General features: G+C 37.7%; 1 protein-coding gene across 5 annotated transcripts in view; it reads left to right on the forward strand.

Annotated features, from left to right (window-relative positions):
• The first annotated feature begins 3 nt into the window (after positions 1-3).
• The window catches only part of RECQL (RecQ like helicase), a 45,176-nt gene continuing 29,389 nt past the window's right edge, over positions 4-15,790 (forward strand). For 2 of the 5 annotated variants that reach the window (XM_019544455.1, XM_019544456.1), the window contains exons 1-12: positions 227-411; positions 1,581-1,658; positions 3,343-3,537; positions 5,740-5,919; positions 7,350-7,456; positions 8,460-8,658; positions 9,699-9,865; positions 11,149-11,230; positions 12,742-12,890; positions 13,434-13,551; positions 14,673-14,811; positions 15,526-15,617. In XM_019544455.1, coding sequence (XP_019400000.1) covers positions 330-411; positions 1,581-1,658; positions 3,343-3,537; positions 5,740-5,919; positions 7,350-7,456; positions 8,460-8,658; positions 9,699-9,865; positions 11,149-11,230; positions 12,742-12,890; positions 13,434-13,551; positions 14,673-14,811; positions 15,526-15,617 — 1,588 coding nt within the window. In that variant the 5' untranslated portion in view covers positions 227-329. Of the gene's footprint in view, positions 112-226; positions 412-704; positions 802-1,580; positions 1,659-3,342; positions 3,538-5,739; positions 5,920-7,349; positions 7,457-8,459; positions 8,659-9,698; positions 9,866-11,148; positions 11,231-12,741; positions 12,891-13,433; positions 13,552-14,672; positions 14,812-15,525; positions 15,618-15,790 lie in introns of those variants that run through there. The other 3 variants (XM_019544453.1, XM_019544452.1, XM_019544454.1) reach the window with 3 other exon arrangements.

Below are 15,790 nucleotides of genomic sequence, written 5' to 3' on the forward strand. Positions count from 1 at the left end.
TGCCCCCTTCCCCGCTGAGCTACAGGGGCCCGGCTGGGCCACACTTAAGAGAGCGCAGCTTCTGATTGGCTAGGAAGGGGGTTGTTGAGCTCAGCTGCCGGCTGCGGAGAGGTGAGAAACCGGGCGGGAATCGGCCGCTGGCGAGGCGACGCGGCGGCGCGCGGGCGTTGGAGGAGGGGCGCCAAGGAGGGGCGGGGCCTGCCCGCGGGTAGCGGCCCCCACGTGGCTTTGGGGGTTGTATGCCTCCGGGGTGACGCGCGCAGGAGTCTCTCGGGGGTGGGGCTAGGCTCGCTGCTCAGCCAAGCGTCTGGTCGCCTTCTTAACGTGATATGAGCCCACTTTGTGCTGCGGAGGGATACGTCACCTTCGTCTGCACCCCCCTCCCCCCGCGTCTAAATCCGACCTCCACTTGTGAGTGGAATGATATCTGTATCTATGCACGTGTATACGTGTGTGTGTGGCATGGCCGGGCTGTGTGTGTACACCCCCTCCCCCCATATAGGGTGCAAATCTACCTTCCTGTTTGACTTCAGAAGATGGGGTGTGGGTGTAATGTCTGTGCCTCCCATTATTTACACCCCCAACCCCCCCATTATTTATGCACATGCACACACACGTACACTCACTTACTTTAGTTAGTCTATAAGGAGCAAATCTACCCTGCTTTCTACTTGACTTCAGACTATGTCTATTGAGCACGTCTTGCCCAGTATTTTAAAAGAAAGGGAAGCATTTCCATTGATTTCTGCAGCAGCTGACTCAGGACCCTTAGTTTGGAAGTCTGGAAAACCTTATTCTTGGGTACCATCTCTGTACCCCCTCCCTTTTCAAAATCTTAATGTGTCTTTGTGTGTCTATATGTAGAGAGACAGAGAGATTCCAGTCTTCTCTTCTCCCTTCTCTCTCTCTCTCTCTCTCTCTTTGGTTAGTGGATAAGATACAAATCTATCCTGCCTTATACTTAAGACTAACATGGTTAACTACCTCTCTCAGGCACATCTTGCCCACTACTTAAAAGAAAGGGAAAGATTTCCATTGACTTCTGTGGGAGATGACTCAGGACCCACATTGCCTGAACCCTTAGCATGGAAGTCTGGCAAACCATATGCTTGGAAGTCTGTCCCTGGTCTCCTTATGAATTCATTTACATATTAGTATAAGTTTCTTCCTGCCTAGCAGATATATTATGCCCTTTCATTGGACATGTTTATGCTTATAAGGTCAAATGAGTTGATACAAAGCAAGGTGTTCAGTGTTTAGCAAATGCAGAGTGCAAATAATGTGGTGAAATACATTCTATGTAACTTCATGAGAAGCCTCTAAAAAGTTTACAAGTAATGATTTTTCATAATTCCTCAGAAATTAGGGAGGGACTTCTAATTTAAAGTCTAGGCCATCTTCTTGCCAGAGTAGGACAGGTCTATGCAATATATTTAAAAAATGCTTTGTCCTTCTAACTTTAGGTGTAACAATTTTTGGCATTCCCTTCATTTCTGTTGGACTCTTCTAATCTTTTCCCATGCTTAAAAAAGTATACATGTATAAAGGTTATTAATAAAATACACCTTTTTGTTTTTCAGATACAGTCCCTTCCTTAGACAATATTTATTATTTAAGAATTATTTTTTTTCCATCTTTTAAGATGACAGCTCTTCCAGGTAAGCTATAATTAAAATAGTAGGAACTTTGCTTCACTATAGTTGAGCTGACTTCTTCGCGTTTGTGAGACTGTTATTATAATTGCAGGTTAACTGTGTTAATTGAGTTCAAGCAGAAGATGGATTTGCAAGGTCTATTATAACTTTTACAACCTGTTTGGAGGAAAAGCATCACTTTGTGCATGTCACTACTGTACTGTGTGGTGCTGTGGGTGCTGCCATGAAAATATGCCCTGCTTTGTTCTGTTTCTGCATGTGCTTTCTGGCTTGTCCCTAGGTCTACTCTCAGCCAGAAGAAAAGAAATTTGATGGGCTCTTATCATATTACATATGCAAAACAGGACTTTTTGGGGGCATGTTTTCACAGTGGCACTCTTTGGCACCATCCAACACTATAGGCATGTTTTTTTCATTTTTTTAGGTATCTACAAGGGCAGTCCAGAGTGAGTGCAGCAGTATGATCATACTCAGATCATAGACAGACAAGGTTCTTTGGGTAGATGTGATATGTTTTATTAGACCAACTAAATAGTTGGAAAAAATTGTTCTTTGCATGCTGTCAGGCACAAACACCCTTCTTTAGGCATAGGGAGAGTTTGTTGCAGGGTGGATTTGATTTAAATCATGATTTAAATAGCTGGTCAGGAAGACTCAGTTTAATCGTTTTCTACAAAAAGTGCATTCTTGTTTGATGTTCATTTAACTTTATTCATTTAACCTTTATTCATTTAACTTCTAGAAACTTTGCACTTTTAGAGAGGTAAGAGCTTGACTATGTTCACAAATTTGCAGAGAGACAAGAGTGCTGACGGGCAGGTAATCGGGTCTTCTCCCTCATCTCCGTATATTGCTGTTAACAAGGATGTTATCTTTGAATCCAGAGTTTGAGAACTGAAACTAAGCATCACAGAGATATTTAATGGGATCTTCTAGTCTGAGCACTGAGTCCCATTGAGTTTGAGTGGTTTTCTTCAATCTTTACTAATCTCTGGAAACCCCATAAGATTGGGCCCTTAGTGTAGTCCATGGCCTGTTGTGGCCTATTTATAAAACTTTTCTAAAAGGTTACATGAATAGATTGTCTCAAATAGTATATAATTAGAAGTTATAACATCATGGAATAGGGATTATCTTTGAGCTTTAACATATTTTAAATTAAAACTATATAAGTTTTTTTTAAAACATCTTAACAAAAAGAAATGAGATAAATAAAAAGATCTGATTTAAATAAAATCTGCTTTTTTAATTTAAAAAAAAAAATCATTTATTTTTATCCACCCTGGTTTGTTGTCTCCAGAGACAAGATCCTTGCTCACAGCAGTATATGGTGATAAGAGAGAATGGACCTGATTACCCACCCATCAGTCTGTCTGCATGTTTGTGTACACCTAAATCAAGTCCTTATGTTTCTCTGAAGGTGCAAAGTTTCAAGAAGTTAAATGAATAAACAAGAATGTACTTTTTGTGGAAAACAATGATTAAATTAAGGCTTTTTGACCAGTGATTTAAATCATGATTTAAATCAGTTTGACTTAAATCCACCCTGTTGCTATCTCTCGTTTATATGTCTGCTAGTCAACGGGGAGAAAATATCTGGCACCCTTTGAAGTTATCATTAGTAAAACATGAATGATGCAATATTATAGTTTTGATTTTTTTTTTTTCCCTCTCTCCCTTCCTTCAGTGTTAGAGGAGGAGCTGGTTTCCATTGATGAAGAACTGCAGGTGCTAGAAATCCAGATTCAGGAACTATTGGAAAGGCAACAGGAGCTTATTAATAAAAAGATGGTGTTAAAGAGAAAAATAAAACAGTTTTCAGATGATTCAGAAGCTGGGAGAAGCGAAACAAATGATTCTGCTAAGGCTTGGGACAAACAAGGTTTACAAAATCAAATTCAGTTACTAATATCACCTTTATTCTGACTCAAAAGTATTGTAATTTTATGGAAAGAATGTACTGAGATTTACCTGTGTCAACAGGAAAGTGAAAATGCGGTATTTCAGTCCACCGGTGTGTCATAATTGTCCTGCTTCATTCTAGGGGGTAGCGTTATATTTTGGTTACCTTGATAGCCTTTGGTTTTTATTAATTTGGATTAAATTAATTGCGTCCTTGGATGTTCTGAGTACTAATCTGGTAATAACTAGTTATCCTCAGTTTTATGTTATACTAGATCTAGAGATCTTGTTTAACTTCACCAGAAGAACTTTATTTTAATCTTGCTATCATATTATGTTTAACACTAAAGTTCTGCCTATTAACTTTGAGTTAAAGTACAGGGCCAAGAATTTTTTATAAGGAAGTTGTTCATGTCTCCTTACACAATGTAATACTCTCTGGCTACTAGTGTGGCTCTTTGCTAGTAAACTTTATCATTGGAGACTAGCATCCTGTGCTGCAGTATGTACGTACATGAATAAATGTAGTAGCTAACCTTGATTCTGATCCAAGTCCATTTAAGTCAATGGAAAGACTCTGATTGACTTTAAATCATGATCCAAAGCCCTTTCATAAATGAATAATGCCATACATCCAGCACCTACATCTTCTCCATGCTGGATCCCAGATGGTAGAATTCCCAGTGGTTTTCTATTTTCTTATCTTTAGGGCCCTACCAAATTCACGGCAGAAGTGGGCTGTGCAGCAGCGCCTTAATATTGAAGGTTTCCCCCACCCCTGTTGTTGATTGGCTGAGGGACACTGGTGGTCCTGGTGCTTGTTGCTGACTGGCTGGGAGGCAAAAATAGCACCATATTTAAAACTGTGGTTTTTGTCTTCCTGCCAATCAGGAGCAAGCAGGGGGCCCTGTTGCCAGTTAGCAGAGGAGGAAATGCAGGGCAACCTGCAAGATTAAAGGAGTCACTGCACAGCCCACTTATGCCATGAATTTGGTAGGTCTTATTTTCCTACTAGTATGAAGAATTGCTGACCAGTCTCTTGTTCCGACTGAAATAGATGTGCTGAGTTTTTGTCCCATTATTATTGCCGCTTAAAATAGATCTGTTGTGCTTTCGTCAGCTGGAGGTTTCTGTTCAGCATGTTGGCAAAAATGTTTCTTGTTTATTTTTTTTGGGAAGGGATTATGGAGACTTCTTGTGGAAATGCTGTTTATTTGAAACATTCTATAAGCAATAGCCTGTTTCCATTTGCTACCTAGGTTACTGGGATGTTTCTGCAAAGAAATGCAGGCTCACCTGTTGAATATCCTGGGGCATATTATGCCTCTTGCTTCACTACTTAATCTCTCTGTAGTCATTCTACTTGTATACAAGTAGCATCTTTTCTCCTCTAGTTTTCCTGAATATGCCTATGTCTTTCTGAGGAGCGTGAGTTTAAAATTGCCCTGAAAATTAACTAAAGTATCCTAACTATTCTAGCACTTGTCCTTGGAAGCAACTGCTGTCAGGCATAGCACCTTTCATGTTCCATATCAGTTGAATAGAATAGTTATCGTTTAAAAGTCAGTATACTGAAGTCATTGATGTGGTCATGGATTTCCTTTTGAGGATTAATTCATATTATCATTTATTACTATATTATTATTCTCAACCTTTTCAGACTTGAGGCATCCCTCAGAAAATGTTAGTTCTTAGTTTTCACTCTCTCTAACTACAGAAAAATAGCACAATTTTTCTGTTGCAAAGAACTCTGACAACAGCAGGTCAGAATGTGTTTGGTGCTGTGGATTCTTATGTGAAATCTCTGGGTTTATCTTGTGAGCCATGCTTGCATACATAACAGTGCTGACATTGTTTGGCATCCCTGAGAGGTTCTCAAGGCATGCTGGTTGAGAATCACTGTATAAGACGCCAAGCTTTGTGTTTAAATTTCAAATGGTCTGCAAAACAAATTCATACAAAGCATAACTTTGCACTCTGTCACTTAGTTTACACAGGCAAATCTTGAGTATGCCTTTTGAGCTTTAAAAATTAGCTTAATATACCATTAAGACACTTTCAGAAAAAAGTCACTTCTACATTGTAGTTGTTTTTTTGTTTTATATTTTAAATGCCATTGCTTATGAAAGGATTTTCACTATTTTTTCTCGTTTTTTTTTTTTTTTTTTTTTTTTTTTAACAGATTTTCCGTGGTCTGAGAAGGTCATAGCCGCACTACAAAGGACCTTTAGACTCCAGAAATTTAGGTCTCTACAACTTGAAACAATAAATGTTACAATGGCAGGGAAGGATATATTTCTTGTCATGCCTACAGGTGGCGGAAAGAGTCTGTGCTACCAGTTGCCAGCAGTGTGTTCTGATGGTATGTGAGAATAAAGGTCATGTAAAAGTAAATGGATTTCAGGTTTTCATTTTGTATGATTAATTGGAGAGAGAAAGTGCTACGTTCATAAATCTTTTATAAATGTTATTCTGTCTGCTGAAGAATTACCAGTGCAAGTGTCCATGATTTGCACTTTAATTCTCTAATGCTAAGTATTTTCCTTTCTTAATGTTTTGGCTTCAGATCCTACAGAAACATATTTTATTGTTTAAAAACAATGTATTCTGTTGCAATTTTTCTTTTCCCTTAAATTCTGAAGAGACTATTGATTTTTAGATTTTATAAATTCTTTTTTTTTCCCTTTTCTTAACAAAAGAAACAAATTATTGATTAGCATTTTTCAGTCCCAAGGTAAATTAGCCTTTTGCACAGTGACCTGTTTTGGGGGATTATTAGTTTTGATGATTGGTTTAGTGTCTCTTGCTGTTAAGAGGTTTAAATCCAGTTGTCAATGGATAAAGATGCATATCACAAAATTCTCCATCATATATTTATATCCTCTTCAAAAAAATAAAATAGTAAACAGTGTCTGGTGAACTTCTAAGAGGATGTGCACTAGAGCTGAATGCTAGGACTCGCAAAAGTAGGGGTCTTAAAGTTCACTTTAGCATTGATCTCTCTCTAAATATGGGGGCAGTTCTACTGGCTTCAATACTAATTCCATTTAGATATGTGCTTAGTGAATTGGGTCCTACATTTTTCAGGTCCACACTTAAGTGATCTCATTTTCCAAATGTCTAAGCACTGTTAAATTAAAAGAGATTCAGTATGTTGGAAAATCAGGTGACTTATTCAGGTGTTTAAATATTTACTTGGATACCTAATTACAGTTATCTGCTTTTGAAATTCTTTGTTTGTGCATATGAAGTTAATCAAGTCTTGCACTCTGGAGTGACTCCATTGAAACCCAGTGCACGCTTTGGCTTTGTATTACACAGTAAATGCAGAAAATACTGGCCATCAAGAGCAAACACTTGACTGGATTGCTTTAAGCAGGAATGATCCTGCCTTTAGCAGGGGGTTGAACTCACTAGATGACCTCCTGAGGTGTCTTCCAGTCCTCTTTTTTTTTTGTTGGTCATATGTGTAATTCTTAAGAGCACCCCTGTTGGCTACCTAAACAAAGAAGCCTACAATGAAATGCATATGAAAGCTGAACTATTTGTAGGTAATCTCTCCAGAATAGAGTTAATGTGCATTGGTGTTACCATTTGGGAATGCTTGCATTGCTACTTTCTGCTCTTTACTTGCTCTTGAGGAAGAAGACTTCATTCTGTGACTTCAGTCCTGCAGTATTTGCATTAAATGCACATGTGCATACAGGATTTTTGTTGCATTGTTCAAATTGAGAGAAATCTTATGAACTTAATATTTCAGATGAGAGAAAAGATTGTTTTTTTTTCTCACAGGTTTCACACTTGTGATCTGTCCTTTGATCTCACTCATGGAAGATCAACTAATGGTTTTACAGCAGCTGGGAATATCGGCATCTTCATTGAATGCTTCAAGTAGCAAGGTATGTTTAGCTGCCAGAACCTGTCGTCATTTTGCAACATTTTCAAAATCAAGCATCTTTCTAGCATCTTGTTTGCATTTTATATTATTCAGTGTCATTAAATGGATGATATAATTTTATTTGCTAGCATACCATTTCATAGTTGTCACACAAAGTATCAGTCGTGGAACAAAATCCATTTGCCAATGTTTCTATGATGCTAATAATAATATCAGTAAAAATAAAATAATATACTTCTGGTTTTTGGGAGGTTTTCGTGTTTTGTTTTTTTTCTTTTTTTTTAAATCCTTGCATAGAATGAGCATAATGTTGTGGGGCTGAGCTAATGCCATAATGTTTTTGCAGGTATTAGGATATTTTTGTTACTAAATGATTTTTTTTTCCCCTTTTAATCCAGAAATCAGACAAAAGATACTGGGCAATATTATGTCACTTAATTTTTTTAGCAGTGCAGACTTTTTATAGCTGTAATTAAGTCATTTGTTTTAGAATATAAATCCACTGTCAGAAGGGCCAGGAAGACCTTCATTGATATTGCATTGTCCAATTGGTCAACATACATTTTGTGGTAGAGTTCTTCTAATTAATGCTTTCATGTGATGTGACAAATTGCACAAATATTTCAAGAACTGAAGTCCCTGAAAAGCCATTACAAAAGTTGACAGTTTTTATTTTGCATGTGAAATTACTTTATATGCTACAGACATCATGATATCTTGCACAACAACAAAGACACTTCACCATACAGTACAGAAAAATATTTCTAAAGTTCTGTGGCCTTAGTGCTAATATTAAAGTCTGCTTGATAAGTGTATTTACTTATAGTGACCCATTGCAGATTCGTATGCAGTCTTGTCATTATGTCTCATTTGGTTCACTATGTATGCGTTCAGCTAAAATTTGGTTGACAACCTGTTGATCCTAAAATGAAGCAATGTTATATTTGCTAACATCCTATTCCTAATCACAGTCCTAATGATCTAGATTACTATTTTTTTAACAGGAACATGTGAAGTGGGTTCATGCTGAAATGTTAGATAAGAACTCCAAGCTCAAACTCATTTACGTGACTCCAGAGAAAATTGCAAAAAGTAAAATGTTTATGTCGAAATTAGAGAAAGCTTATCAAGCAGGAAGACTTGCTCGTATTGCTGTGGATGAGGTTCATTGTTGTAGTCAGTGGGGACATGACTTCAGACCTGGTATGTTCATTCAGAATTATATAAGCAGTTAGATAATGATGGAAGAATAAGGCTGGGAGTTAGGCAAAGTGCTTTCATATTTTGGACACGCATTTAATTATCAAGGCACAGCAAATACTTGTGTGCAGTTCAGAGATTTTAAAATTCCTTTGGTATGATGCAAAAGTGGTTTATATCTTTAACGAAGATCTAGGTTCGGGCAAGTCGGGGACACTTGCATTGGCAATCTTTCAGTGGATTGATATCACTGACAGTTGAAAGGAGAAACTGCAGTGGGCCTCTCTAATATAGAAGTGCTGCCTATGGAAAATTACAATCTATATAGCATTTTGTCACCAGTTGGTCTTCAGACTTTAAGTGTTCATGGTCCTTATTATTTTTGTATTAGAGGTGACAAATATTAGCCACATCATGAAATTTTGTAGGATGACTTGGACCTTTTTAAATATAATTTACAGGAAGAAAAATTACATTGTTGTGGTCTCATGTTTTGTTTGGTGTACATAATTAGTACATCAGATGTTATTTTTCATTCTGTTAAAGAAAACTTACAGTTTAATGTAAAGATAACTAGAGTCCTTAGTCTACTAGGGTTTTGCACAATATTTTTAAATTTATTATTTAAAAAAAATAAATTTCCATTAAAGGTTGTCTTATGAATACAATGGACAGAGCTAATTTTGTATATGGATGGTGCTCAATATATTTTTTGTTAATATGGGCAATTGGTTGCTAGCAATTATATTTAAACAGATCAAAATATAATTGATGTAGATTTTAATTAATTTGTTAATTTTGTTTTCTAATTCTCTTAACTAATGTACATTTAAGTATTGTCTGAAATTAGAATGCTTTTGTAAATATATTACAAGAACTGTCAGTACTGTACAGTCTGCTGAGCACCTTGTTTGGAATTGTAAATGAGTTTTGTTACTAGTGATTAGCTTGCAGATTTGATATAGTAGTACACAACTGTCATCTCTTCAGATTGAAACTGATTGTATACAAAACCAATATTTTCCCCTCATTTTCTTACGTAGATTACAAGTCACTTGGTATCTTAAAACGGCAATTTCCAAAAGCTCCATTAATTGGATTGACAGCAACTGCAACAAGCCATGTTTTAAAGGATGCCCAGAAAATTTTGTGTGTTCAGAAATGCATTACATTTACTGCATCTTTCAACCGGCCTAATCTTTTCTATGAAGTAAGCTGGGTTTTTTTTTTCCTTCTCATTTTGTGGAGTAGAGGCCCCTGTCATGGATCAGGACATCACTATGCTCGGTGTTACAGAAACGCAAAGCAGTATATTTCATTTTCTAAGTGAGGATTTTTTTGTGTGTTTGTTTGTTTGTTTTAAATAGTCTGAGGAAAGTGTTTCACAGTCACTAAAGTTAGTTGTTATGGTTTTAAGTAAGAGGGTGACTCCCTACTGTTCATGCAGCCTTTGAAAATCATCTTTTCCCATGGCCTGGTTTTATTTCCAGGATAGTGTTCTAAAAAGTATTTAGTCTTTATTGAAAGATAATCATTGATTAGCTATAATTTTTTATTAGATGGCTCTAATTTTTATTAGAGAGCTTTACTAAGCTAAGTCTTTGGCAGTTCATTTCTGTTGACTTTTTCAATATTAATTGACTGGGGAAATTTAAAAAAATGAAAAAAAAAATAGAAGTGGGATGTAAGGACACAGGAAAGAGATGAGGAGTTTGGCTTAGAAACGTCTTGATCAACTGCATGTAGTCAGGTTTTATGGCTATGTCTGCTCTTAATCAAATTACAATATTTCCTTTTCTGATATTGTTCTTGGTCTGTTTTATTTTGTTTTTTAAATCATCAGACTGACATGAATGTATCTTACCTATATCTGTGCAGAGTAGCAGATGTTATGACCATGTGCATGTACTTGTTCTTAGCTATGCTATAGTCCAGTGTTTCTCAACCTTTTTGGACTCGAGGCTCTCTTTATCAGATTCAAGGCATACTGCCATGACTTTCATGAGTTGAGTAGAACCCACTTTCAAAAACCAGTTTATATATTACAGTGCTTACCTCCTTGCAGAGATGCTGGGCAGTGGAGGTGGGGGATTGACCAGGCAAGGACCTACCTGGGCCTGTACTTACCTGCTTCTTTCTCTCTTGATACCTTGTGGCACACCCCAAGGTGCCTGGTTGGGAATTGGTGCTATAGTCTAAGCAAATCATAGCTCAACACAAACTCCTTTAGATTTCCCAAGTATGTAACTCTTTAGCTGGTTCAATATTGAAAATTGGCAATTTCATAGAAAGCCCATTGGGTCCAACTAAAAAGTAACTGGAATACATAAATACCTTGGTGCAAGATAAATTGATCTTAGTCAAAGAGCAGAGGAACTGAGTTTGCTGTTCTAAGTGTTGTATGATAAGAGGACTATGTGGGAAACTGGGTGAATTGCTCTTGAACACCTTTGCAATTTATCAGTAACATATGTATTCTTTTTATTTTTTTAGGTTCGGCAAAAGCCTTCAAATGCTGAGGACTTCATGGAAGAGATTGTTAGGATCATCCATGGAAGATACAAAGGGCTCTCAGGTAAACCATATAAAAACAGTGTTGTCTTTTTCAGGTAAGGTAAGCGATAATTGTGTAAGACGTTATTCTTTTCAAGCAGGCTTCCGTTTTATGGTACTGCTCCAATGTATTAGCAGAATTGAGGACAGCTGCTTATCTTTTTAATAAAGATCCCTTCTATTAACTAGCAATTTTTATGGTTAATTTTGTATTGTTTTTTAAATTTTTACTAAATTGTATATCAGCATCTTCATGTGCCTTGCTGTTAGCCTGTCTTGTCTTTAATTACATGATCAAAACTATTTTCCCTGCAGGATCCTGACTTTGTTCAGCATACAGGATGAGCTGCTTTGGCACTGGATTTGTGTTGTGAATGAGAGTTTGTGTGGGGCTCCCTGTTTTACTTGTTGTACAAGTGGTATTGTATGTAGTAAATGAAGCAGGGATTGCAGGAAGAGAAAAGACTTGTCAGGGTGGTAAAAACTAATTTTTCAGGACAGCAGTATATCCTTACTTTGGGAACAGATTTTCTGTGCAGGTTGGGCAAGTCACTCTTTCACAGGTGGAACCAAATTATGTATTGCTCACCTTCTTGGTCCCAATCATACTTTCCCTTCCCTAACCTCCCCAGTCCTTTCAAAAATTTTTCTCCCAACATACTACTTTCCCTGCCTCCCGGTCTGGCTTGTGACTTCTTGCATATGAATCAAATGTGCCTTCTGGATATTAGTAACAGTCATTAAGCATAAGCTCTTCGCTGTCCATTTCAGTACCTGTTCCCAATCCCAGCCAGAGCAGTAATTACAGGGTAAGATTGGCTTCATCCCTTGAGCTCAGGGCTAGAACATTCTTTGAATGATGGTGAAAGAGCTGAAAGATGGTGAACCACTCTTTGATGATGGTGAAAGAGCAAACTAGTCGCACATGGTTACTGTGAGGGTCTGTAGGGAGGACGACACCCCCCCCCCCCCCCCGAGGCTTAAGCATGTGTAGCAGAGATAGAAGTTCCAACTGGGAGCTGAAAACGAATGGAAATTGAAATGTTAAGACGTAACAAGTGAAAAATACCTACTCCATTGTAAAATGGTGATGGTAATAGGTCTGAGAGTACTTCAAACTCAGTTTTGCTTGTAGAGTTCTTTAACCCCAGTACAGATTGGTCAATAGCTTAAAAAAAAAACCCAAAAAACCCGGAAACTAATTTAAAATCTCCGTTTATTTCCAAGAGTAAGCATTCTCTCCCTTGATCATTACGTTCCTAATTTGTACTCATGTTCTTTGTCTATTACACAGTCTAAAATTAGAATTGATATGGAGACTGAATTATTTTCTCTGCACTTGAGAGAATCCTTTAGATGGCTGATGTTAAGGTGGCACAAAAAAAAATTATTTTTTTGCACAGATGAGATATTGTATGTTATTTTCAAGGCTACTAAATCCTGCACCTTGCATACAAACAGACTTTGCATTTTATTATATATGGTAAAACATTTTTAAAAAAAAATCTTCTTATGTTTTTTTTGTGTGTGCAGGAATTATCTACTGCTTCTCCCAGAAGGACTCAGAGCAGGTCACCTTTAGCTTGCAGAAGCTGGGAATTAAGGCAGGAACGTACCATGCAAATATGGATGCTAAGGATAAGACCTCAATTCACAGGCAATGGGCAGCCAATAAAATCCAGGTCACGTATAAATTCTCCACTGAGGTTAATCCGACTTCATGTATCTGCATGAGACATTTACTGTTAAACTGACTGATTAACTCTGCAGTAAAGTCTCAGCATCTACACATGTGACACTATTAGCCTGCAATAAACTAATAAACACTGCTGTAGGATAGTACTTGTAAACAGAAGTATTATACTGCAGCGGTGTTATTTACTGCATGACAACAAACGTGTAGATGCTGACAGTGTTGCCTGCTGGCTAGTCCTACACTGGAGTACCCTTGTGTCCCAGCCAATCCCCCTGCAGCACATTGAGCTGGGTTGGAGCAGCCCATGGTTGACAGGCTGACCCCCTCCGGCCCTGAATCCTCTGCCAGCCGCGGCTGCTCTGACCAGCTCAACATGCTGTGGTCCCGGGCGCATGTTCAAATGTGGTGCCTGCGAGCAATAAATTCAGGCGCAAACTGTGCTGGCATTTATTGTTTTGAATTGTTGGCACATGTAAACGTGCCCACTGAGTAAGACCAGCATCCTGATAGTTTATTACTGTCGTTTCAGGTGGTAGTGGCAACCGTTGCATTTGGTATGGGAATCGATAAATCTGATGTGAGGTTTGTAATTCACCATTCGATGAGCAAATCTATGGAAAACTACTATCAAGAGAGTGGGCGTGCAGGTATTGTGAAAATGTCACGTGCTGGCAAAGGGCACAGTTGTATCTTGTAGTTGCAATAGGTTGATTCAGGCATTGTGCTTTGGAACTAGTTCTCATTTACACCAAAGCTGCTTCATACCACTAGCATTGTAAAGTGGCTTTAAAGTGAGTGTAAATTTATACTTGCAGTGTAGTCCTCTTGCACTACAGAATGGTGGAAAGCAGCCTTAATGTAAATAAGCATGTGGTCCTTCTGAGTTTTAATTTTCTGTTTTCTGCGTTGTTTTAAAGCACAGGCTGCTTCTGTGACAAACTTACAAATAGCTTCTAAACTACAATTTCCCTGCCTGCCTGCCCTGACTACTCATTACACGTAATTGCTTTTTTAAAAGGATGCTTTTAAATAATTTTACACAAGGTGATAGCAGTATTTGAGCGCTCAGGTTTTAGTAGCTGCTGATATCCTGGCAGTTAAACAACTGTCTTCCTATTAAATTCTCTTTTTATTGCTTGGCTTGAATCCCTTAGAAAGTAGCTGGTATTGTGTAGCTGGCAAATCTCTTAAATTGCATTTCAGTACACTTTTAGGATGGCATCTTTAAAAAACAAACAAACCCAAAAAAACAATAACAACAACCAAACCCTCCTCTCCCCCTAGGAGGACACGTTAGGCTTAACTCTCTGCTTCTGTTGACTTTCAGTTGTACATTATGACTGTATTCATCCATTGGAAGGTGACACATTTTATTCTGTAAATTTTGCAGTTTGCTTGGGAGCAAAATATGAATGTTACTTTTAAGTATTAACTAGCCCTTATGTTTTATTATGTTTATAGAAGAATGTGGTCAATCTGCCTTTCTGCTTCTAACCTTTTTGTTAAATTCCTAAAGTCCTGTTAGTTGATCTGATCTGCTGAATTCTGTCATACAGTGAGACACGCACTTGCATGCACATGCACATAAATATGAGCAGGGTTTTTGATAGAGTAGTAAGCATCCACACGTGCGCGTAAACATGGACAGGGTGTATCACAGAGTAGCTAGCTAGCAAGCAAGCAAGCATCCTTAGTACTGTATGTTCATATCTTTTTATTTTGGTCCTAAATTATGTAAAGTCTAAAGTCTGTTTCAAATGCATTTCAGGTCGCGATGACCAGAAAGCTGACTGCATTTTATATTATGGTTTTGGAGATATCTTCAGAATCAGCACCATGGTTGTGATGGAGAATGTAGGGCAACAGAAACTCTATGATATGGTATCTTACTGCCACAACGTAAGTGGGTAAGTTTTATTAAAAAAAAATATATATTTAAAAAAAAATCCCCATTTTTATAAAAGATAGTGTTTCCCTTCGTAAACATTTTTTTAGGAGCAATCATAAATGCCAGGTTTTACAGTCCAGTGGAGAGCCACGTGCATGATCAGAGGGCAAGAAAGCAGGCCTTGTGAGGAAAGGCTGAGAGGCACGGGACTTTAACTTTGCTTTGTTTCTCTCTGAGATCGATGTATAACGATCAGACTGTTGGTCTGCTTAAACTGGTATTCTGCCTCTTGCACAGAATTATCTTTGGTGCTTTGGGGAAGGTAGAATTTCTTTCCTTGCCTATGGAAAGAACTCTGCCAGTTAGTTATTGCTGGGGTAGGGGATAAAGCTTCCACAGTCGGAATATCAATTAATAACCTTATTTTCATCTTGGAAGCTGCTGCTGTTTGATGTTTGCTTTTATGTATTTGATCTTTTTTCCTAATTCAGCTAAGCTCTTTATACAACAGTAGTTATAGCAGTTACAAGGATATTTGTAACGTTGTATTGTTTGCATAATTGACAGAATATTTTACATCTTGACTTTTTGAGTGAGCCTTTTTACTTGAAAGAATCTGCCTTACCTCAAAACAAGTGGCCATCTCTATATTGATATGATCTAATAAATATGTCCCTTCATATTTTATAATCTCACTTACTGTTCTTCCCATTCAAAAAATATATCCTTCCAGGTGTCGCCGGGTACTGATAGCTCGTCATTTTGATGAAGTGTGGGATTCTGCAAACTGCAACAAAATGTGTGATAACTGCTGTAGAGAGAAATGTAAGTAAAAGGAGTTAACGACTAGAAGTAGAAAGCAGGGAAAATGGCCATGTTAGACAGATTCCAGCATTTGTAATCATAGTTGCCTGCAACTTCCCCTTGTAAAGAACTATTTTCAGTTGCTTAACTTTGCCACTCTTTAACAGTTAGGGCTGAACTCTTCTAAGGTATGT

Source organism: Crocodylus porosus, unplaced genomic scaffold, assembly GCF_001723895.1.
Source record: "Crocodylus porosus isolate Cpor-Errol unplaced genomic scaffold, CroPor_comp1, whole genome shotgun sequence".
In the NCBI taxonomy this organism is placed as follows: Eukaryota; Metazoa; Chordata; order Crocodylia; family Crocodylidae; genus Crocodylus; species Crocodylus porosus.